The 25,929-nt window shown below is 39.1% G+C and overlaps 1 protein-coding gene across 1 annotated transcript; it reads left to right on the plus strand.

Annotated features, from left to right (window-relative positions):
- The first annotated feature begins 14,210 nt into the window (after positions 1 to 14,210).
- On the plus strand, positions 14,211 to 25,643 carry Tlr4 (toll like receptor 4). Its single transcript, XM_027945322.3, has 3 exons — positions 14,211 to 14,549; positions 19,232 to 19,398; positions 22,392 to 25,643. The coding sequence occupies exons 1-3, from the start codon at positions 14,457 to 14,459 to the stop codon at positions 24,652 to 24,654; spliced, it is 2,523 nt and encodes an 840-aa protein (XP_027801123.2). The 5' UTR covers positions 14,211 to 14,456; the 3' UTR covers positions 24,655 to 25,643.
- The last annotated feature ends 286 nt before the right edge of the window (positions 25,644 to 25,929 follow it).

Consider the following 25,929-nt stretch of genomic DNA (forward strand, 5'->3'; position numbering starts at 1 on the left):
CACACACACACACACACACTCGCTCTGCTTATTGTTTCAGGAGAATATTTCTCTTTTCCTCACTAATGAAGACCTCTATTACTGAATATTTTAAAGATGTCTGATAAGGTTCCTGGAGACCTCCATGACTAATTTTTACAATAAGTCAGTATTGATTTATTAGGTGAATTTCTCCATATCCAGCACTGTCCTATCTACTATGGGATTTACAGAGATGCACTTTGAGACATGAAATATGTGGTCCAAGTATCAACGATCTTATAATTTATTTGAGGAGGAACAGCTGTGGCTTACTTTTATTTATTTAAGGGTGTACCTTAAACTATTCTGAGTACATTTTCAGATTTGTCATCTCTTATTTTCCACCTAACTCATAGGATCACTATAATTATTCTACCAGCTCTCTAGGAGAAACTAAGTGAGGCTCAGGGAGGTTTATTAGTTTAATCAAATCACTTGGTTAGTTAAGTAGAAAAGCAAAAATACAAATGTCATGACTAAAAACTTACAATCAAAGTATTTAATAATGTTGCAAATTAAAATATACTGCAAAAGAGAATCATAGAACAATGCAGGTAAAGGACATTCAGAAATCAATGCAGGGCGAAAAAGTGGAAACCTGGTTTTCTCATTCACACATTAAGTGGTAGCAGAGCTTACACCAAGACTTAGGAACTTCCCTTGTCTAGCTAGCTGACTGCAGCACTTCACCGCATGTAATTTGAAAACTATTGGCAAAATTAGGATTTTTTACTGTTAAGAATATCTATATCTTAGACAAAACATCTATACTTGATCCATTTTATAGGAGATGAGAGGAGTGTGTTGAGTGGGCTTAGGGGTAGTAGAACAGGTGCTTTCTTACTATCATAGGTTGAAAAATCACGTTGAAAATTAGCCCTTTATGTTCAAATTACTTTCTTCACTTAAGTTGGCTTTAGTTGATAAATATCTGTCATCTCATGAAAACCGTATGTCTTCAGGAACAAGGAGTATCTCTTTTTCCACTTAATGTAATCCTAACACATTTTCATTTTGGAATGACTTTCAAGTTAGTGAGGTATCTTGAGCTCTCTGCCTTACTTCTGAGATAGCAGCCTGTAAGATAAAGCTTTGTACTATCATCTGAGTCCTTTATCCCATAGTTCATTGCCTCATTTTGTTTTTCCATGAACCGTTGAAGGTGAGGTGAGGGCAATTAGTTAATTTAACAAACAAGCCAGTCAGGTAGGTCAATGGAAATTAACCCCTCTCTAAAATTACTGTGCTAAAGTAGAATAAGAGCTACAATGGAAACATTTTTAAAAAGTATAAAGATTTCAAAGGATGAATGTTCTCTCTGATATGTGGATGCTAACACACAACAAGTGGGTGAGGAATAGAAGTTCATCTGATTTAACAAAGGAGAATTAAGGGAAGGGAGTGGGAATGAGAGTAAGAAAGAAAGTAGAATGAATCAGACATAACATTCCTATGTTCATATATGAATTTATAACCAGTGAAACTCCACATCATGTACAACCACAAGAATCAGATCCTCATTAGAATAAGTTCTACTCCATGTATGTATAATATGTTAAAATACACTCTCCTGTCATGTATATCTAAAAATAAAAATAAAAAAAATTCATATAGAAGAGAAGTTTATTTCTCATATCACAATTGAGAACATTTGTTAGGGCTTATTTTGAGTTGATGAATATGAAAGCACTTTCTCAATTTTAAAATGGTTTATGAATTTAAGACAAGTATTGGAAATTTCATGTAAGGTATGTGAATAATTTGATGAGCAGATCTAGATTAGTGAAGATTTTTAAAAATCCAAATAGCAGAATACAAAGTGTATTAGTCAATGTTCTCTAGAGAAACAAAATCCATAGATATATGTATGTATATGTATGATTACAAAAAAAGGGGATTTATTAGATTGACTCCCACAATTGGATCCTGGATGGCTTTCTGTAGATTAAAGAGCTGGAGGAACCAGTAGCTGCATAGTCCAGGAATCTGAAGGCTCAGAATAAGAAGAATCAATCATGCTCCAGTCTGAGACTGGAGGCCTGGAAGCTCCCTGGAGAATCACTGATCAGAGTCTGCTTTGGAAGAGTGAAGGAGCTGGACTATGACGTCCTCATGCAATCACAGCAACAATCTAAGCACCCACTTGAGAAGGATGGAACTTGTGTCTATGTTGACTTCCTTCTTCTTTCCTCATGTCTCCCATCCAGGCCCCTGCCTATTGGGCTGTGTCACCCACATTCAGGACAGGTCCCCCCACTCAGTTTGCTGACTCATATGCCAATCATTTCTGAAAGCACACTCATGAACACACCAAGAAGTCTCTTAATTTTAGGCATCTCATAATCCAATCAAGTTGTCAGTTGTGATAGCAGATTAGCTATCACACAGAGTTTAGATTATGGGTCCCTATTGGGGATGGCATAATTTAAGTTCCTTAAAGGTCAATGATGTTCTTCAGGCTATACTGTAAATGCATCAGGGAACTATTCAAGTGTCTTGATAGCAGGTCTAATTTCCCTCTCTAACCTCAATACCCCTGGCCAACATACATCTAAGCTAAAGGAAATACCAAACAGAGCATGGTGAGGTATATCACGTGATCTCATGTGATCTCATTTGCAATCACCATCATTATATGCTCTAATCCTACCAATAGTACCCAGAGAAGAAAATTATGGTCATAAAAACCTTTAAGTTGTAACTTGAAGCAAAGAAAAATGAAGATAATTGTATTTTAAATGTACTGTGTGCCAGTCTCTGTACTATATTTTTGCATATTTTTATGTTATCCTTTGGGAAAACTCATTTAAAAAGTCCTTTTACTCATTTTTATAGATGGGACTAGAGCAGTAGCCTAAAGTTACACAATTGGCAAAGTGCAAAGAATTGACTCAAAGTCAGGTTTACCTGTCCCTAAAACATGCTCCATTTCCATTCCACCATGGAATTTCCATTCTGCCGTTCTTTCATTCTATTCTTCTTTACTAAGTTGTAATAGGACTGTGACATGAAGTGTTGTCTTGTCCTCACCATTTATTACTTCCACATTTGACCATCGCTCTTTGTCTAAGGTTTAAAGGATCTTTATTAATTGATTTAGATAGAAGTTATTTTCAGGACAAGATTTTAACATCCTTCTCTTCTCCTTAGATGTATGTTTTTCCTTCAGTGATGCCACATGAATTCTGAAGACAGAAGAAACTCTAGATGGAAATGTTTTCTGAAAGGTCAAATTTTTGATATAATCTATGGGAGGCATCTTCTCTTCTTGATGTCAATGTGATTCTGATTCCTTCCTGGCATTTGACACAGCTGATTGCTAGTAAATTTTTATCTAGAAGTCTGGGCTAATTTGGGGAGTCCTTATTATAAATCCAGAGTGATGTGTTCTGCTACCTGGAAGAAGTCCAAAGGGCCCCAATTTCCCTTGTATAATTAGATATTGAATTTTCAATCCCCCATGTAGAAATTGGATATCTTGTGTTGTTGAATTATTCGTTATTGCACTTTTATATGTTTGTATTTAGAGCTGATAACTTCTGACAACCTCTACTTAAATGAATATTATGTTTTGTGCAATGAAGGAACTGAATTCCCTTCCTCCAGGAATTAGTCAGTCCACCTTCTCATTTTCTTTGCCTTTTGTTCTTATGTCAACTATTTAATTGAGACGTTAAGGTCCCTCACAGCTCTGAGTGGCAATTTTAAACCAAATTTCTCCATGGACTTGGGAGCTAGTGGTATTTGTGAGATGAGGCTGATCCAATTATCTAGCCTGAAAACTCTGGAGACATAAGATTTTCCAAACTGTGAGGTTATGTCCAGCATTCTCTCTTTGTTAAAAATAAACATTTCAAAGTTATAGGCGCTTTGTTTGAGTTGATGATGTAATGGAGGGAAGGGAAGGAAAACATCTTTCTGTAACCTGGAGCAGTCATCTTCTCTTTATATATTTTTAAAATTCAGTTAAAGCATGGTCTTCTTAAATTTTCAATTCCTTAGAGATTTTCTCTGCTTCCCATTTTGTTTTATTACAGATCACTTTGCATAGCATGTCAGACTCTGAGCAAGAAAGTATACCTCCTTCCATTAAAGGAGAGCAATTAAATGGGAGATGTAGGTATTATGCTCAAGGTCACAAAGCAAGTTTTGGTGGCATGGCCCAGAAAAACAGATCTCAGTTTCCTCTTCTGATTTTACTCTTTTCTCCTCCCATGTTACTGAGTTATTTTTCTTGGTTTTCCAATCTGCTCATATGCACATTTCATTATTTCTGCCATTCATTCATCTGTTCATTTAGAGTTATTCATTCCTATGATGGATGGGACAATATGAACACATTATGTGCCAATCTCCCTCTGCCCATTCTTAAAAAGTATATCTATCTCTTAATTAGGGTTATTGACATTATGTTTATTGTTAACAACATTGGAGAAACACATTGGAAGAATCTTCAAGGGTATTACAGAAGATTGAACTTGGGAATAAGCAGGAGACAAGGAAATCTAGAAGTTATCATCAAGAAATGAGGTAAAGGTAAATCAGTAGAAAAAAATGAAAAAAACAACAGAAATTGAGGGAGGTCTTGGTGAATATGGGATGCTTTCTGGAGGAAATGGTATGTAAGCTAGTCCTTTAAGAATAGAAAGATTCATTATGTTGAAATAGAAGACCCCTCTATCCAGGAACTTATTATATCCTTTAAGAAACTTAGCATTGCTATGAACAGGGAAATAAATGGCCAATATTAGAAGGCAAAATGATTGTTTGAGGGCCAGTGTGAGTGAGGTCCACACTGTGTCACTTGCTCCACACACATGCTATTTTTGACCCAACTTCAATCATTTTGTGTATTTTTCTCTTTTTAATTTTTATGTATTTCCCCCTATCTCCTTGCTTTTATTTTCCCCCTTTTATTCACCTTGCTCATTCTTCTTCTTCTTTCCTTTTTGTATTCCTTTACCTCCTTCTCTTCTTTCTGATTCCCTGTTATGATTATAGGTCTTACGCTTGAGATATTAACTTTGGTGTACAACTGGCCTATAGACCACTTCTGTCATGGTATCATGAAGTGCTCCATGGACTTGTCCCCCATAGAAAATGGTGAAAATTATTTACACACCCACACAGGCATTCGCGGTCTCTGGAATAGTCCAAAGGGCATATAGCAAATGAATAAACATCTGTTCAAGAAAATCCACTAATACTCAGTGGGAATAGTAAGAGCTATAGCATGTGAACCAAAACACTCACTCACTTCCCACCACCAACTCCATGAGACAAAAACTGGACTCTAGGCAGGTGCTATCAATGACACAGGCTTTATCCCCTCTGTCCCCAGCCCAGCCCCTAGCAGAGGAGTGATCTTCCAGGAAGGGCAGGATGCCAGCTTTCCTCACATTGCTCTCACTACCTTTTGTGAGCCTGAATTCTGGATGAGTGCCTCGAAGATATGGTGCTCACTGTTTCTGTCCAGCCCCATGAATTGGAGGGAAGCTCTACCCTATGCATTTAGAGTACTGAAAGCCCAATCATCCTTATTGCAGGTGGTAAAGCAGTCATACCTATTGAAATAGACAAGATAAGGAGATATGAGGCTTCGCCTATCCTCATCCACTGAACACTCAACTCCTATATTGGAGATATTGCTCAGAGAGAAGCCTTTCATTCATTGTGTCAACCTGAGCTCCAGAACCCCACCTCACCAACATCTCAGTAATTTACCCGAGGAAGGCCAGGGCCCCTGATCACCAACATCTTCTCAGTAATTTGACTCCATGAAAGAGGCTAATGATAGAGTGTGGCCAAACCATTACCTGTTGGCCCAGTCCTGCTTTCTGGAGTGTATTGCAACTATGGTAGCATTCTTTGTCCTTACAGTTACACTGGTATTGACGTTGAGGTGGGATAGGAAGGGCCAGTGGTTTCAGAGATAGGTCCTGAATCCCCCATTCTTCTGCCTACTTATTCTTCCTCTTTGATTCCTTGTGTCTGATCTCCCAGTTTTATTTTATACTTCCTTCTCTTCAAACATTTTAGCTCCTTAAAAAAAAACAAACAAACAAACTCAGCTTTCATGGTTTGACAGCAGAGTCCCTCTTTCCACTTGCCATCTCACGCACAAACCTGTGCATCGGTTTGCAGGGGACTCATCTGTCCCAATCTGCAGGCTTTATGGGCATGACATGAATTGACAGGTGAAAGCTTATCAGAGAGTCACATTTTTATTGGACAGACCACACTGTAAGTATTCCTTATCAGTTTACATCCCATTGATCACAAATATAAATATTTCTCTGCACACTGCCCTTCCTGTGACCATAAAAGTTAAAATAAGTCTATCATGGATGCAGATTAGGAGACTCATTTTCCCACAAGAAGGACAAAGTAGCTCAAAATACAGAATGCCAACCCTACCATTGCCTCCTGAGTAAAGAGAGATGGAAGGTGAGCTTAAGATGCTGTAGATCAGCACTGAGCAATCTGTGACCATATGCTGCCCCTCGGCTTTGCCATATGGCTCTGAGTGTAATTTCAAAGTTACTTTTCAGCACATTCAAAGGTGAGGGATTTATATGGGAATGAGCTACCTCCATGGAAACAGTGTCCAAGAGTAGAGGAGAGATTTCAGAGTGTATGTCCCCTAGCATGTGTTCTCCAGCTGGGCTGAGGCAGAAGAAGATGCAAAGGCATGTGATTGGTGGAAATGAAGCAGACACCTGTGCAGAGGCTCACAGGCAGCAGGGGCTCTGGCCTTCCTCGGGCAATGCTGACTGTGGAGTCCCAGAGCAGCTCAGGAAAAGAAAATGGAGTATTCATTTAATGCCTTACACACAGAACTTATTTTTGCCTTTAATTTCCTCACCTTTAAGCTTAATGTTATATTTTATTGTTGGTTCAAGTCAATTTATTTTGTTTGGGGCAGTTGTACTATGAATTGTTTTCTAATATGTACCTTTAAAAATCTGCTTTTAGGGCTGGATGTGGCTCAGGGCCAGCGTGCTTGCCTGGCATACATGAGGCTGAATTCAATCTCCACACTGCAAAAAAAAAAAAAAAATGTAAAAACAAACAAACAAGTAAAAACACGATTTTTAATAGTTCCTCCTTCCTGTCTTTCATTAATTGATTTTCTTTTTACTATAGGTTGATGTATTATCTATTCTAGTATCTCCTTGGTTTTGCAGAGATATAAGTGGAGACAAAATACCTTTCAAAATAGACCAATAATCACAAGGGCCAGGACAATATTTTTAAAGTAGAGCAAGATCACTTGGATTTGGTGTGGGTACATATGTGGGACTGGGAGGAGCAGATGTTTAATGTAGCACTGGAGAAGATGATGTGGAGGAGTTTCTTCAAGCAGAGGCTGGAACCTGAGAGGACAAGTTTAATTATTTATTTGTGTGTTGTCCCAAAACACCCTAAGTCACCATCCCCTTTTCATAGTCAATACCAGTAGCCCTGGTTAAGGTGGTGTATGCTCATTTAGTGATTGGAACCAATTACAGGAATTAAACTCCAACCCATGAAGTAACAGGAGTCCCATGTGCCATTGACTGTGCATCCTTTCAGCCATGCAAGTCTCCATCTAACTAAAGATGGAAGATATTAGGACACCAGTCTAGATTAAACTGTGCTCAGAAAGGAGCACAGGGTGATACTCCTACACAAGCAGTAAGAAACTTTCATGAAGCATTAATGGAAGACAAAATCATGACAGTTCCATAGTCTTAGCCTGCATTGACCATTGTCTCCTTGCAGCAGGATTAATACAGAGAGGGAAACAAAGGTCTCCAGAGGTAAGTGGCTTGTTTGAAGTCACATGGGCAGGAGGTGGGGAGGCAGGTGCAAGAAGCAAGGACTCCCAATCTCACCCAGAGTCCGTGCATTTTGGCTACAACTCCACGTGTGTCATTGAGTCTTTCCTTTACTGAGGCATTCAGGAGGTGTTTATTCGAATCAGTTCCCTGTCCTGATCTCAGAGGAGCCAGATGAAAAAGGCACAGTCACTTTGATGAGGTTCAAAATGCAGAGTCCAGATGGAAGCGCATTTATGTTCAGTGTTTGAAACATATTTTCATGTTACCCTAAGTGTGATCCTTTCCACCGTGTCACATCCAAACTTTTGCTTTCTTTCTCTTTCTTTTCCTGCTCTTCAAACTTCTAAGATCATGAAGGTAGGGGGGGATTCCCCCCTTTTTTCCTTTTTGACTCAAAACAAGAAAGGAGGCAGACACATCAGCATAAAATGTAAAATAGTCGGTTGAAATAGTTTCACCTTTACCAAGTGCCCACTTGCTAGTTTACTTTTATTTGTGTCCCTTTTCCACTGTTGCCGGCTCTTCTGTCAAGGTGAAGAGCCTCTCCGTGTCACCTTCTTTTTAGGATTACTTCCCTTTTCCTCACCCATCAACAGCTCCAAGCCAAGCAGGGTATAGCTAGCAATGCATGCTGAACTCTGTGACTAATACCTTGCCTGGACTTCTTTAAATAGAAAAGCAGGTGGGGTGTGGTGGCACACACCTGTAATTCTAGTGGCTCAGGAGGGTGAGGCAGAATGATCACAAGTTCAAAAGCCAGCCTTAGCAACTTAGTGAGGCCCTAAACAACTCAGTAAGACCCTGTCTCTAAATAAAATACAAAAAAAAAAAAAAAAAAAAAGCACTGGGGATGGTGGTTTAGTGGTTAAGCACCCCTGGGTTCAAACCCTGGTACAAAACAAAACAAAACAAAAACATAAGGCCCAGGAGTCACTATGGAGAAAACACATGAGGAACAGGGTTTGGAGGTAGCTATTGTGTGGTTCAGCTGTGGTATGGGTGTGTCCCTCAAGGTCTTTTGTGTTGAATCTAATCCCCAATGTGAAACTTTGAGAAGATGAAATCATAATCCTGCTCTGATGTTTACAGGTGGTGCTTTGACAGGCAATTAGTATCAGATCACACTACTCAGGGTGGAGTTGGCATGAGTGAGTCTTGGCGATTTTATAAAAAGGGGTAGAGAGAGCTGAAGAGTCACACATACACACACATGCTCCTGATCTTACCATGTGATGGCTGTGCCATTAGGGACTCTGCCAGCAAGAAAGCCATCTCCAGATGCAGCACCTTAATTTTGGACCTCCAGAACTGTGAGTTGCAAAAAACTTTGTTTTCTTTATAATGTGGGATTGTGTCATAAGCAGCCGGAAATGGACTAATGCAGAGTTAACGCAATTTTTTGTAATGAAAGTAGGGTTCTCATAATGGCTAAGGTAAAGCAGGACCTGTACAAGGTCTGGGAAATAAGGTCATTGCATTAGGGCTGTTGCTCTCAATTCTGACTAGCATTCAGACTCTTTGGGTTGAATTATGTCTCTTGTCCCTCAAGGAAAACATCCACCGGATCCTTGTTAGTGTTCCATGTGTTATTTTCCACAGCTGGGATATTGTTCACCTCCCATTTCTTAGGTTCCTCCCGTGTGAAAGATAGAAGGAAAGGAAAGCCCCTTGTGCAACTGACCAGCTACCTGACAAATAATGCAATTTACCCACGTCATTGCCCACTTCCTTCCAAAGATACATATCAAAGAACCCTGGGTTACGCAAAGTAATGCTTTATGATATGACCTGTACATCTAGTGCAGGATTGCATCAGAAACCTGCTCAAGTATTTTGACATTGGTTGCCTTCTAGAAAAAAAAAAAGAAAAACGGAGTGGGGGAGAGTCAAAAAAGGCATTTACATTTCTCCTTTCTTGGGGGCCGTTGATAAAAATGGGAGAAATTTAGCTGACGACCAATCAAGGCAAGGGCTGACTATATATAATTTACTCATTCTTTCTTTTGAAGCTTTTTGAGCACTTATCACATATGGATAACAAATACACATTAGGGCTAGAAATATGAAGGTAACAGAGACAATCTGTCCTTTCTTGTATCTTATTAGCCTCTCTCTGCAAAGAGACTCAAGTCAATGGATATTATTTTCCAAAATTATTATCATAATTACTGATACACGTGGTGTGCATTGAATTTCTTCCCAGGTATGGCACATTGTGACAGGTGTAGTGTATGCAGAGACAGACCAGAGTTGGCTGCTGTCATCAAGGAACTGAAGCCTAGTGAGAAAGGATGACAATTTGTCCCCATTGAGCATGACAGATGGTTGCTATGTGAATGCTGAGGAGCAAGTGACAGAGCTCTCCGGGGAGGCTGGGCATGTGTTAATAAGAGTCAAAGTCTTAATGTAAGGACTTAGGAACCACAGAAGCATTGAATCATGGCACATGAACCAATTCTGAACTAGAAACAAGTGCTAAAGGATAAAAGAGTTGCATGGGCCCAAAAAGTTGGGCAACATTGAGTACTCTACTCCTTTAGTAGATGCAAAGTATATTTTAGTCTTATAAATGTCCTAAAGTGTCTTTAAGAAACTAGTTTCTTTTTTTCTCTGTTTAGACATTTATTTCCTTTATTGACTTGAGCAGAACTTATTTTTCCCTCTTAGACAAACTATTCTTCATTGAACATAGTATGCACTGATTATAATATATACCATTAATTTATGTAGCACTAAGGTAAAAAAAAGCTCTGCCAAATATAATTCTAATACATTATCTACTATGAGACATTCAGATTTAAGAGGTGTCAGTATGTGAAAAAAAATTGAAATTTAGAAGTGTTAGAAAGCTGGATGGAATCAGATTTGGCTCTAGATATGCCAAGGATATATCTGAACCAGACTATGTTATGATTGTTACTCTTCTTATTTTCTTTTACTTGCATGGAATGGACCTTATAAGTAGTAAGTTTGTGATTTAGATATCTCAGTGATGAACAAAGTGTTGTGTTCCCATCCACATCACAGAATTGGGGCTGTGAAGTGGAGCCCACAGTGATTCAGGAAACTAAAACTTAGCAGACAGAGAGCCACTGCAGTTGGTGTGGTCTTGAGACTAGCTCTGGCCAAAGAAATGAGAGGAGATACATGTCAGAGATGATAAAGTAGAGGGATTCAAGTGTCTGGGTGTCTTCCCCATTCTTCATACATTCTGCAGCAAACTTAGGAGCTGCCTATGGAATGTGGCAGAATAATGAAATAAAAGGAACCTAGATTAGTGGATCATTCCAAGTCTGCTCCTGATCACAAATATCCTCATTGAACATTTCATGAGCAAGAAATAAATTTTTCTTGCATTAAATCACTTTAGTTTGGAGATAGATGTAGAAATTAACTAAATATCGCATTGATCAGTTGTGTTCTATTTTGACTTCTTACTGAGTATGTAGTATCTGCTAATTAGTATCAAATATTTCTAAGTCCCTAACAAAAATGGGATTCCTCCATCGACTGAATGAATATGGGTTATGAGCTGAATTGTTGCATATGAAAGGTGTGGGAAACTAAGTGGTTTTCCATGCATCTCTGCTCAGGGGGTAATTATTACCCTACCGGGAATTACCCACATGGTAATTAATCACCTCTGCCTTCCATTGTAATAATGCAGTGATAAGTCTGTTAAGGTAAGAAAATAAGGTGTAATAGCCAGCAGGCTTAAAGTCTGTTGTTTGTATTGGACACATGGATTGCTCTCTGGAAGAGGCACACAGAACTGAGATACGTTTATTAAGGTTAGTATGCCTCAGTACACTACACTATATTAATCCCATTAACTTCTCATCAAAAAGAACCATCTTTTCAAGCACTATAAGGAATTCTCCAGACACCATAAGAAAGCTTTCCTGAAAGACTTCCAAAAGACACAAGTGCTAACATCTCACAGAGCAGTCTAGAAGATCTTCTCAGATCCTTTCTCCCAGTCTTCATTTCGACCATCAAAGATTCTCCTTTCCAAAGATGGAGAGAATGAACACTTCTTTTTCACCTACTTCTATTACTTTAATCATTCACTCCTTGTATTCTAGTCCTGGGGTGTATTTATATCTTGCCTGCAATAATACACATGCTCATTCCTCCTTCTTACATGGTTTATGGAAGAAGTATTTGATACTACATAATCAGGAAGAAATCAAAATAGGACACAACTGACCCATGTTAGATTTATTTAATTTCTACATCTACCTCTAAACTAAAGGCCTGAGGTCTAGACCACAGACAGCCTCAATACTTTATTAAGAAGGCATGAAACACTCCTGTTCATTCTTTGGGAAGATGATTTTGACTGTAAGATTTAAGGATGAGTTGGAAGATGAGACTTTGGAAGATATGAATCTGAACACCGGAAGACTCGTGATGAGTGTGTTGCGCTTGTCTAGGCTATACGATATCTTCAATGGTGATCCCCCAAAAAGGAGGAGTACATTTTAGAATTAGTTTATACTTGCTGTTTCTAGGATTTGGCAGAACTTTATTATTATTATTTTTTTAATGATTGGTAAGACCAAGAGATAAGGAGATCAGAAGATGATTGCATGGAGAATGTGGATTTTTACTCAGAGTTCTCAAGGCTGGGGTGTCTGTGGGGGTTGGTGGGGAGACTACTACACAATGCAGGGCCACATGGGGAGGCACCAGGGTCAGTCAGGTAGCAGAAAGATCCCAGGGAAATTACGGGCACAAGCCATTCCTGTGGTTTCTAGGGGAAAAACACTGCAAGGCAGATAAGTAAGCTAAAGTTTGGCTAGTTTGAATTATTTTAGCAGTCCCTTAGGGCCAGGGTCTCTCTTTGGCCTTGTGTTGATTAGGGCACAAATTTTGTTTTTGTGTTTAACAGCCAGATAGAGGAGTGGCTCAGAGTAGGCCCTGCATTGGGAAATTTGCACATGAAAATTGTGCTCCAGGGTGAGTCATTTATTATTTCTTCCAGCTGACTAGCTCTGGGAGGGGCAGTCTCTTTCCAATCAGTGATGACCCAATACCAACACATCAAGGATACATTTGTCCCTCAATTTTGGAATTTTTTTTTTTTTTTTTTACTTTACAGTTGTGCTAAGCAACACACACTCTGTAGAAACTTGGGATGTTGGATTTTGATCTTGTCGCAGGTTAGCAATATGAACTCTTGTTACACTGAATGGTGGCAGGAAGCTTCAGCTCTGATTTAACTATTCAGTCAGGAGGGCCAAGAACTCAGGCTCTGCAGTGCCTTGTGCAGCTGAGCTGTGGTGTTTGTGGACTGGGTTTATAAATTGCATTTTGGACTTAGCATAGCTTCAATTTATGATGGGTTTTTCAGGTTGTAGCCCAATCATATGTGGAGGAACATTGCTACAAAATATGGGAAATTAGCGTTTATACATGTCTAGTGTGAGGAACGAGGAACTTGGAGGCATCAAATCAAAGTGGCTTCCATCTGTGCATAAATAGGCTCAACTCATCCTTCCAGTAAAGTTTCTACAGCAGGATCATTTGGGGCTTAGTTTTACAGGCGTTGAAGTATCTACAAGAGGCTCTACTGTTACTCTGGTGCAGCCTGATTTTACACATTCTGGATCTGAGGTGCTTTCAGGATCTCTTGATGAAATTATCCAGGATGCTATTACGGTAAGACCCCAATTTAAAATGTTTTATTCAACAGAGACTTATATTATACTTGCCTCTTTCCAGACTGTCCAAAAACCTGTACACATGTCAGCTCATTCAATCCCATGACCAATCTCTGGGTAAAATTATGATCCTCCTTTACCCACATGTTCAATTATCATAGCTGTCACTTATGGAACGGAATGATAAGCCATCCACTAGACTAGGCATTGTTGATAAGGTAACTTAATTCAATCAGACAAGACAAATGTGATTATCTTCATTCTAAAGACCTGAAAAATGAAGGCTTGTTTGTTGGTGTCATTTAACTATCATCACACCACTTTATTTTGTAACTTTCATCTATATGAGTTTTTGTTATTATTATTAAGCAACAATACCAGTGTTGTCTTTTTAGGAAGAGGAGATCACAGACGTACCTGCTGATGTCTTGATCTTGGCTTTTTAGCCTCCAGAAGTATAAGAAAATTAATTTCTGTAGTTCAACCAACTTAATTATGTGGTAGATTGCTAGTATGAGCAGGAAGTTTCCACGATTAAAACAAAACTGGAAACCCCCTGTAATACTAGGTAGTTATGCCAAGTATTTGAACAATGTCTGTTTATTTTCCTAAGTTCACCAAGTCTGGAGGTCAGATGACTTTCTGGGATAAGAGCCAGCTTCCTCTTGCTGTTCCTTTAGCCACAGGTCTGCAAGGCTTCTTCATTTGCTTCTAACTTCCCTTCCTTGGGGCAGGGGAGCTAAGTACTAGAAAAACTGAAGCCCAGAATGCTAAGGTTGCCACTCTCACTTCCTCTCACCCCTCACCGCTTTAAACACAGCAGTAGCCTCAGGGCACCGACCAGGAAGAGAAGACGCCAGTGCCACGGAGACTCTGCCCTGTGGGTCCTGCAGTGATAGCTCATCATGTTTTCACAGGGCCACTGCTGGTCTCAGAAAATGCCAGGATGATACCTCCCCGGAGCCTGGCTGGGACTCTGATCCCAGCCATGGCCTTTCTCTCCTGCCTGAGACCCGAGAGCTGGGAGCCCTGCGTGGAGGTACGTACGTGGTTGGGGTCAGCTCATCTTCTGGTATCTTTCCTTTGCTACTAAAAACTGGTTCCCTGCCTGGAACTTCCTGCTGTGTGTTCTGGTTGGTTTATTTAGCAAAACAGAGTTAAATTAACTAAAGACTTGAAAAGCTACAGGGACCAAATGACTCATGGTTAGCAGGGCACGAACAGGCTACCAATGGTGTCTTGTCCCATTTAGGACTTTTGAGTGCTATAGGGACTTTAGGTTAGTAAGACTGCCTGAAACTCAACGTTTTGTGACCTCCTGGCTGTGTGACCTTGAAGAAGTTACTAAACTCTCTTGAGACTCAACTTGTAGTAATACTTCATTAAGAGTTTTGGGGCTGCTTCGGTCCTTTTCAATCTCAGGAGGAAAGTGTTTTTGTTTGTGTTTTTTTTTTTTTCTTCTTAAGAGAAAGAATTCTTTTAAGTGGGTTTCAGATTTTTGCATACAATTCATTCCAGAGAATGGAAAAAATGAAAGAGAGTGTGTGTGAGGGTGGGTGGGGAGGCATATGAAGAAATAAAGAGAGGAAAAAGAGGGAATGATGTAAACTGTCAGCTATTGCAATGATTTCTTTCTTCATGAAATCCCTACCAATGGGTGAGTAATCTCTATTCATTCCCCTTTTCCCCCTGCATGGACTACATTGAGGATTTAGAAGCTCGCAGCTGAACTGAAAACCAAGAGAATGATTTAGGGTGAGGCTGGGTCAGAAGAGGAGCAGTATATCCAGGTGGAGCCCTAAGTTTGAGAAAGTGGGAAAAGTGGTTTACTTTAATATGCAACAAAGACTAACTTGCTATCCCCTGTCCTCCCTTGTCTCAATTTCCTGCCCACTGTTCACCCATTATGGTCCTCTGGTGCACCTCCTGATGTTAGGTTAATGAGGATAGAGCCTACAATCAGGGTCCCTCTGGGATAAAAGCCCAACCACCTTAGACTATTCCCCTTTCCCCATGTACCATATTCTGGCAGCCCCTAAAGCCTGACTCTCTCTTCTCATGCCCCAGTGAAAACTTAATGCCAGTCCTCCTCTCCCTTGGCCTCTACTCTTGGGTGGTGAATAGTCTCCTGATTTCATATGCTCCTTTCTTTCATCCATTCTGCACACTTTTGTTTGTGGTTTATTATAACTGTTGTTCTGGAGGATTGGATATGACAAATTACTCTCCTCAAAACTCTTCAATAACAATCTTATTAGGGTGGTTTCTTACCTCAGGACCTTTGTACTCTTTTGTCCCCTGGAATCATTTTCCCTTAGATTCGTGCTGTTCAATGGCAAAATTATGCAAGTCATATATGGATTTTTAAATTTTCTAAAAGCCAATGAAAAAGCAAAAAAAAAAAAAAAGAGTAAATTTCGGTTTGATGATATTTTAATTTAACCTAACATATTCAAAATATCTCTTCAAAATGTACCATAGATTTAACTATTAAAAGGCTATCTTATATTCCTTCTTTAGTACAATATCTTTGAAATTTAATATACATCTCACATTTACCACACATTGCAATTTATACTGTCCACCTTTCCCATTCCCCAAGGCTGCCATATTGGAACTGCATCTCTGTCACTTCTTGACTCATTCATTCATTCAGACTTCTGCTTAAGTATTTCCTCCTCAGGGTGATCTTTCTTGATGGCCCCATGGAGATCTCCACATTTCCTCTTTGTCTTTACTCCATTTTACACTGCCCTATTTTTATTTTTCTAGAGCGCATCAGTATATATTTTCTGTTAATTTGCTCTTTGTCTTTCTCTTTGGAATGGAATTGGTTAGAAGGTAGAATCGCTACTGATTTTATTTATTTATTTTATTTACTGCCAGTGCCTAGCACACAGTAGCTCCTCAGTTTATATGTGTTAAACGGTTGAAAGAATTGCTGCAGAACAAAGTTTCAAGTCCTCCTGATCCAGCCATGGCTTCTTTATGGTCTAGGCCTCACCATGCCTGCCCCTTGCCAGCTAATCTCCACCCTTCCTTGCTCAACCTGTTCTCTCCTTATGAAATGTCCTTCTTGTCCTTTCACATATCCAAACCTTCCTAATTTTTCAAGATCCATTCTAGAAAGACTTCTCTGGGTCCAGAACAGATCTCACTTTCTCTGAACCAGAGCACATATTTTCAGAGCCTTTTTCATGGCTCTGGAGACAGTGTTAATTTCACTCCTGTCTCAACAGTTCCTTTAAACTGTGAGTTCATTAAAGTCTAGAACGACGCCATATTTTCTCTGCATTGCCCGCAGTACTTAGCAGAAAATGCCTGTCCTTTGGTGGTTAAGCCAACCTTCATTCAATATTTTCCATATTCTTTTTCAACAAATCCGTATGGAGCTTCAGTCATTTGCCAGGCACCATTCTGAGATCTGGAGACCAAGGAGCAAGCAAAACCATAAAAGCTTACAGTCCAGCACAGAAAATGAACAACATTTAGCGAACAGTTGCACAGGAAAGATGATGTTCACTGATGGTGCAAACTGCGAAGCAAAATATAAAAGGGTGAGGGGAGAATTCCTAGCCTAGTTCTCTGGTAGAGAGCATCTTCAAGGCTCTTGTGCTGGGTAAACTTTAAGCAGACATATGAAAAAGTGTTCAACATCACTAGAGAAATGCAAATCAAAACTAGACTAAGATGTCATCTCACTCCAGTCAGAATGGCAATCATTAAGGATACAGAAAACTGTAAATATGGGCGAGGATATGGTAAAAAAGGTACACTCATACATTGCTGGTGTGACTGCAAATTGGTACAACCACTATGGAAAGCAGTATGGAGATTCCTCAGACAACTCAGATTGGAACCACCATTTGATCCAGCTATCCCATTCCTCAGTTTATACCTAAAAAAACTTAAAATCAGCATCGTACAGTGATGCAGCCACATCAATGTTTATAGCAGCTTAATTCATAATATTTAAACTCTGAAACCAACCTAGGTGTCCTTCAGTAGATGAATGGATAAAGAAAATATGATATTCAATGAAATATTACTCAGCTTTAAAGAAGAACAAAATTATGGCATTTGCCGGTAAATACATGGAGTTACAGAATATTATGCTAATAAAAAAAGCCAATCACAAAAAAACCAAAGGCTAAATGTTTACTCTAATTTGCAGATGCTAATTCACAATCAGGGGTCACACTAGAGAAGAACAGAGTTACCTTAGATTAGGTACAGGAAAATGAAGGGAGGGAAGGGAAGGAGATGTGGGGATAGGAAGGATAGTAGAACTAAACAGACATTTTTACTTTATATATATATATATATATATATATATATATATATATATATATATATATATATATGACTGCATGACCAATATGATTCTATAAATGTACACTCAGAAAAATGAGAAATTATATCTATATATATGTATATATACATATGTATATATATATATATATATATATATATATATATATATATATATATATATGTCAAAGTGCATAAAAAATTTAAGCAGACATGAATGAAGTGAGGCTTTGCTTGTATAAATTCTGTCACTGTACACACATGATTTCATCTGTCTCAATTTCTGTTTTTTTCATCCTTAAAAGTTTGCTTAGATGATCGAGTTCAAGGATATAACATATAAGGAGAATGGTGACTTATAGTAAAGGATTAATGATAACTAATAATAATTAATGCTAACATTTATTGATCAATTACATTGTAGTAGGCTTTTAGAAAAACTCTCTAAATACTTTATCTTATTTAATCCTTTGAACAGATTCTACTGGTTTTAAAAACAGAACACCAGAGCTGGCTGGCTTAAGCAGAGAATTTTGTTGGAGAAAGTCAGAGAATTCTGAAATTAGATGGGTGGTTAGAGAATAAGGCTTACAAGAATGTGGAAAAGTAGAATAGAAACCAGCTCAAGAATCAAAATTGGAAAAAGCACCTGACCTTATTTAATAGGTTCATTCCCCCTCATTTCTGCATCATTCTGCTAACCATCAAAGAACCAAGGGAGAGAATACCATTGTCAAAAACCTGGTGATAGAGGACCTCTGGACATCTTTTTTGTGTGTGTGTGGTACAGGGGATTAAACTCTACCACTGAACCACATTTTCAGCCCTATTTTGCATTTTATTTAGAGACAGGGTCTCACTGAATTGATTAGTGCCTGGCTTTTGCTGAGGTTGGCTTTGAACTTGGATCCTCCTGCCTCAGCTTCCTGAGCCACTGGGATTACAGGCATGCACCATCAAGCCTGGCTTCATCTAGACATCTTGATTGGCAGTATCCTTACAGCTGTACACAATGGAGGTCATAATTAGAACGATACAAGGTATTTTAATACTTGAATTTTAAATATGGTAAGTGAGAGTTACCATTTTTTAAAAAAACCTCACCTCAAATCACGTGGTAGAGTGGTATGAAACCTAGGGCTTTTGGACCTCAGAGCCCTGTCCACTGATTCCACTGCTTCTCACTTAAAGCTGTCACTGTTGCAAAAGAGGCTAGAACACTGAGTACATAGGAGGAACTCTCCATGACCTAAAGGAAGACATAAGTATGAAATGAGTGGATAAATGAATGAGTGTGAGTGAATGAATGGATAGATGAATGGAAGAAATCTGTTTGGATCTTCTGCTTGTAGGATAGGGCAGTTTGGAGTGCATTTAGTAAGACACTGCATCTAATGTGTGATCTTGCAGGTGGAGCCTAATGTTACGTACCAATGCATGGAGCTGAATCTCTCCAAAATCCCCAACAGCATCCCTTCCTCAGCCAAGAATCTGGACCTAAGTTTCAACCCCTTGAAGTGCATAGACAGTCACAGCTTCTCCAGTTTCCCAGAACTGGAGGTGCTGGATTTATCCAGGTAATGAATAAGATATTCCATACTGTTGAAGTTGAGGTGATCACTTCAGTCTTGAACCAGGAAGCCTGGTTGGTGAAGTCTCGCCTTTATTCACTTATTCATTCTTTCAACAGGTGTTTCACTGTGGAAGCTTGGACAAGCCACCTCCATTTTCCAGATCTCTGTTTCCTCATCTGTGAAATGGGCACTTTTATGAAACCATTTTTTTCCACCTTGTTGTTGTTTTATATATTCTTTTAAGATATACACAGGGGAGTAGAGTGTATTTTGACACATTATACATACATGGAGTATAACTCATTCTAATTATGATCCTATTCTTGCATGATGTGGAGTTTCACTGGTCATGTATTTATATATGAATGTAGGAGAAGGACAGTTAGTTCTACCTTCATTTTTTTTTTTCTAAGTCAGGAGAGAAAATTAACTCAAACTCTTTCATCGGCACTTTTATTTTGACCTGCCCTCCTATGTCCTACCTCCTGCTAGGAAACAATTGTTGGTGGATATATAACATACAGCCCATTAGTAAATAGAGCACATCCTCTTAAAAGAGTGAATATGTTGAAGTTCTAGTCAAGTTGCTAAGTGTTTAATAGACATTGAATAAATTCTAATTCTGACTCTTTTGATTTTGAAACTGAGATAAGGATAATAAACTATGACAACAGGTAATAAATTAAATGCAAATATGGGTAGCAAATGGAGTTGCTCAGAACAGGGGCTTCTCTGTGGTGGGCAGTCAAGAGACATTTTGTGAACCGAATGGGATTCAGATAATTTCAGAGATATTGAAAGGAGGGTGCAGGGTAGGGGATTAGCAAGAAACAAGTAACTCAGGAGAAAGATGTGAAGGACAAACAAAAACATTTTATGTAGATGGAGAAATGGTGACCAAGATTTCCTTCTCTGAAGCACAAAAGTATACCATTTTGGGGGGAAAAGTGAAGTTGTTATTCTTTTTTTTTTATACCAGGAAATTGCTTTTTGGAAGCGTTCTCATCATCAGGGAACTCATTCACAATTTGAAATTGATAAAGTACTATATTATCTATGATCTGTGTAAAAACAAAAATTTTATGTTTAAATTATTATCTAAGTTCCTGAGAAAGACTGAGGTCATGAAATGAGAAATCCCCTTCCAGGAAGATACTTACATATAAAAGAGAGGACCTCATTGTGGTTTTATCCTCTCACTTAGGTATTGGGAGAGCCAGACAGAGGAGGAATGGAGTATTTTAAAGACAGTGGCATAGAGAGTAGAGCTTCATGGGTGTAGGAAGACCTCGGTCATGTCCTCCTCCATATATACAACCATGTGACTTGAGGCATGTCACTTCATCATTCTGACTTTCAGCTTTCATATTCATTAAATGGAAATGCTGAAGCTTACCCTTCAGGGTTACCTGTAATAATGAGTATCAGCATGCTGTTTTAAAGCCTTATAGTATATTTTTAAAGTATAAGATATCATCATCACATCATCTCATTAGATACTACCTTTTGGTTTTCCAAATGAGAATTTTGTTTGGAAGTAGACCTACCAAGCTCCTCCTTTTTTTTGAAAACAAGAAGTAGTTTTTCATCAAAAAATGTCCCATGTGATTCACCTTTGATCCAACACACACCCAGGAACTTTCCTCAGAAGACTTAGACATGTGCTTAGAAAGGGGCCAGCTTCCTCTCTGGTCAGTCTTTTGGAAATTCTGAATGGACAGAAGGACAGACAATAGAAAACAGGTGTCATTGCTTGTTTATACAATGTTTACATCTAGTAAATCAAATTATCTTCTAACAAAATACACATGTATTTCCTTCTTTTATAGATGAGGGAACTGAGGTTTGAAGGATTTATGTGACTTACTTGCATTCACATGGCTTGTTTCAACATAATAGAAATTCAGTTTCACATCTCTTCCATCCAAGTGTTCTTTCCCTCTAAACACTACCTGTGCAAAGCAGTGAGCCATGTGGAGTGAGATAGAGACCTTTCACTCTTGCCTGATATATACATCACCATATACATAAGACTATGAATCATGAAATCATACAACTGCAAGAAGAAACATGGGAAATAATCAAGTTTAGATGCCTCAATTAGAAGTGCCATGATGGAACCCGGAGAAAAAAGGGAGTTCTCAAGCTCCCGAAGTCAAGGAGGACAACAGGGGCACCAAAATTCCACTGTCTTGACTTCTCTTCCTGGTTCTTTTGACCACTCTCTATGCATTTACCAGTAAATAACAAAAGTTGGGACTAAAATGTTTTTATGACTTATGAACCACCTGAGGGCATAGGGCAGGTGGGGACACTGTAAATGTAACTCAGGAGAGGACTTGCTTATTAGCTGTGACTGGCAGGCACCTACATGGCTAACAGGGGTTGCTCACATGCTTTCTGGTTTGGGGCTGCACAGAAGCTCTGTTTCTGGGATACCTGCATGAAGATTCTAGGTAGCATGGCTGTCATATGTGCAGAACTTTTCATAAACATTAAAGATACCATGACACTTAGGCGTGATTACTTATAATTTTGAAATTGACATTCACCAGTCATTTATCATGGCTAACAACTAAAAAGTACTCCTTTCCTCTCTACCAATCAAATGTATAATTACAATCATGTGCAGCAAGAAATGGCCAAACCTGATCTAAGGTGATTATGACATACTCTATCAAGTGCACCATCTTCATGTGCCTCAATTATTGATCTTTCATTGATTTTCTTCTGATGGATTTGCTGTCTCTTCTCAGCATGTGTGCTTAGAGTAATAAAAAGGGTTCACAATTGTAGTCAATGTGAAAATACTGAATCTGTGGACCTTCTTGGGTGCTTGTACCATCGTGATGGGCCCTGCTTCATGCCTATGCCTCTGCCAAATCATATGATGTCGATCACATCTGGAGGAAGCACTGGGTGACTGAGATTGTTATTCTATTTTTAATTTTTATTCAGCAGAAATATTACATAAACTGTCTCTTTTCCCTGTGTAGGTGTGAAATTCAGACTATTGAAGATGATGCATATGAGGACTTACACAACCTTTCTACCTTGATATTGACAGGAAATCCTATCCAGAGTTTAGGCGCAGGAGCCTTTCATGGACTATCAAGTTTAAGGACACTGGTGGCTGTGGAGACAAAATTGACCTCTCTAGGAAATTTCCCTATTGAACATCTCACAAACTTGGAGAAGCTTAATGTGGCTCACAATCTTATTCATTCCTTCAAGTTACCTGAATATTTTTCTAACCTGCCAAACCTGAAGCACTTGGACCTCTCCAGTAACAAGATTCAAAATATTTTCAATATGGACTTGGAGGCTCTACACAAAATGCCCTTACTCAATCTCTCTTTAGACCTGTCTCTGAACCCAATAGATTTCATCGAACCCGGTGCCTTTAAAGAAATTAGGCTCCATGAACTGACTTTGAGAAGCAATTTTCATAGTAAAAATGTAATGAAAACATGTATTCAAGGTCTGGCTGGTTTAGAAGTCCATCGCTTGGTTCTGGGAGAATTTAAAAATGAAAGAAATGTGGAAATGGTTGATAAATCTGTCCTGGAAGAACTATGCAATTTGACCATTGAGGAATTCCGGTTAGCATATATAGATAATTTGGCAAGAGATGTTACTGACTTATTGAGTTGTTTGGCAAATGTTTCTGCAATGTCTCTGGTAAGCCTGAATTTGAATAGGGTAGAAGAAATTTCTACAGGCTTCAACTGGCAATCTTTAGAACTGGTGAAGTGTCAGTTTGAACAATTTCCTAAGATAGTGCTCCCATCTCTCAAAAGATTTACTTGCATTGCCAACAAAGATTTAGACAGTTTTGGAGAACTTAAAGCGCCAAGACTTGAGCATCTAGATCTCAGTGGAAACGACTTGAGCTTTAAGAGTTGCTGTTCTCATTATCACTTTGGAACAACCAGTCTGAAGTACTTAGATCTGAGCTTCAATGGGGTTATTACAATGACTGTAAACTTCATGGGTTTAGAACAACTGGAATATCTGGATTTTCAGTATTCCACTTTGAAAAAGATCAACGAGTTTTCAGTATTCTTGTCGCTCAGCAAACTCCATTACCTTGATATTTCTTACACTAAAATCCAGGTGGCCTTCCGTGGCATCTTCAATGGCTTGGTCAGTCTCCAAATCTTAAAAATGGCTGGCAATTCTTTTGAGGACAACCTCCTTCCAGATATCTTCACAAACATGAGAAACTTGACTTACCTGGATCTTTCCAAATGTCAACTGGAACAGGTGTCTGAGAAAGCCTTTGACACTCTCCCTGAACTTAAGTTCCTAAATATGAGTCACAACAACCTGTTTTTGTTGGATGAACTTGCTTATAAACCTCTCTACTCCCTCGAGATTCTGGACTGCAGTTTTAATAGCATTAAATCTTCCAGAGGGCAAGAACTACAGCATTTTCCAAGTAATCTCACCATAAATCTTACTCAGAACGTACTTTCTTGTACTTGTGAACACCAGCATTTCCTGCAGTGGATAAAGGACCAGAGGAGATCCTTGGTGGAGGCTGAAAAACTGGTGTGTGCAACCCCTTCAGATCTACAGGGCATGCTTGCTCTGAGTTTTAAGAATGACACCTGTCAAATAAAGAAGACCATTATCAGCGTGTCGGTATTGAGTGTGCTGGTGGTATCTGTGATAGTGTTTCTGGTCTACAAGTTCTATTTTCACTTGATGCTTTTTGCTGGTTGCAAAAAGTATGGCAGAGGTGAAAGCACCTATGATGCTTTTGTGATCTACTCAAGCCAGGATGAGGACTGGGTGAGGAATGAATTGGTAAAGAATTTAGAAGAAGGGGTACCCCCCTTTCAGCTCTGCCTCCACTACAGAGACTTTATTCCTGGTGTGGCTATTGCAGCCAACATCATCCAGGAAGGTTTCCATAAAAGCCGGAAGGTCATAGTGGTGGTCTCTCAGCACTTCATCCAGAGCCGCTGGTGTATCTTTGAATATGAGATTGCTCAGACCTGGCAGTTCCTGAGCAGCCACGCTGGCATCATTTTCATTGTCCTGCAGAAGGTGGAGAAGTCCCTGCTCCGGCAGCAGGTGGAGTTGTACCGCCTACTCAGCAGGAACACTTACCTGGAATGGGAGGACAGTGTCCTGGGGCGCCACATCTTCTGGAGAAGACTCAGAAAAGCCCTGATGGATGGAAAGCTATGGAGTCCAGAAGCAACAGCAGATGCAGGAAACAACCAGCAGGAAGCCACAACATGTATATGAGTAGGAAAAACAAAACAAAACCCTGACACATGACTTGCCTAGTGGGATCCAACCCTTGTGAATGAACACACATTAAATGTTACAGCCTGTCAGTCATTTGTCTATGGGCAAGTGAATCGGTGGTGCATGAGATACACAGGACTGCTAATTGCATGGAGCTCACAGTGCAGAGGAAATCAATACTGTGCTAAAATTCAGAAATTCCAGGTGTGTATTTCAACCAATTCAACCAGAGTCATGTCTGGGAAAGTTAATTCAACTACTTCCCCATCAAAATTAAATAACAACTGAAAGACTGGATCCCAGTGGGAACAGATAGGGAATGATGTTCTTCTCCTGCTCCTTTTGAGTGGAAGCCAATTCATGCATGATGCTTAACTATCTTGAAAGAGTTTTGGTAGTTTCAAGGGAAATGGATATTTGCTTACTTTTCCCTTTTTTTGGTACCAGGGGTTGAACTCAGGGGATCTTGGCCACTGAACCATATTCCCAGCCCTATTTTGTATTTTATTTAGAGACAGGGTCTCACTGAGTCACTTAGAGCCTCACTTTTGCTGAGGCTGGCTTTGAACTCGGGATCCTCCCACCTCAGCTTCTCAAGCTGCTGGGATTACATGTGTGCGCCATGGTGCTTGGCTTCCCTTTTCTTTTGAACATAACTTAAATTCTACTTGATGACTCAGATTGATCCTGATTCAGGATTCCCCTTCCATTTTATGTCACTTTCCTTAGTCTTGCAACTAATTCCTAAGGAAAGCTGATTAATATACACTCATCAACATCCCGGTCATTCCTTAGCATGCACTATTTATTAAGTTAGAATTCCTGATATATTTTTGTTTTTTTAAAAATCCAGTCCTCATTTTTCATGTCTTGTCTGTAAACCTACACCATAAATAAGAATGTTAGAGATGTGCTGGAATTATCCATATTTAACCACTATTTTTCAAGCAAGTATGTAAAATACACTCTGTCACTTTGGCACTGAATGTCATTCTTAACTTATTACCACTAAGTTATGACTGTCATAGAGGCAGCATTGAAATAATTTGACCAAAAGGGATATTTTGTTAATAGGGGGAGAAAAGTCCGACTTGTTTGACTCACAAAGAGCAATTAGAGTTAGATGTTGAAAGAAGAGGGATGACCTTAGTAGGTCACCTGTTCTTGATGATTCTAAAAGCATGTCCAATACAATTGGAGTGACTCCATGAAATGGGTTGCAGCCCAAGTTTCTTCTTTGGATGAATGTAGCTTGATAAAATGTAACATACC

The sequence above is a fragment of the Marmota flaviventris genome, chromosome 13 (assembly GCF_047511675.1).
Source record: "Marmota flaviventris isolate mMarFla1 chromosome 13, mMarFla1.hap1, whole genome shotgun sequence".
In the NCBI taxonomy this organism is placed as follows: domain Eukaryota; kingdom Metazoa; phylum Chordata; class Mammalia; order Rodentia; family Sciuridae; genus Marmota; species Marmota flaviventris.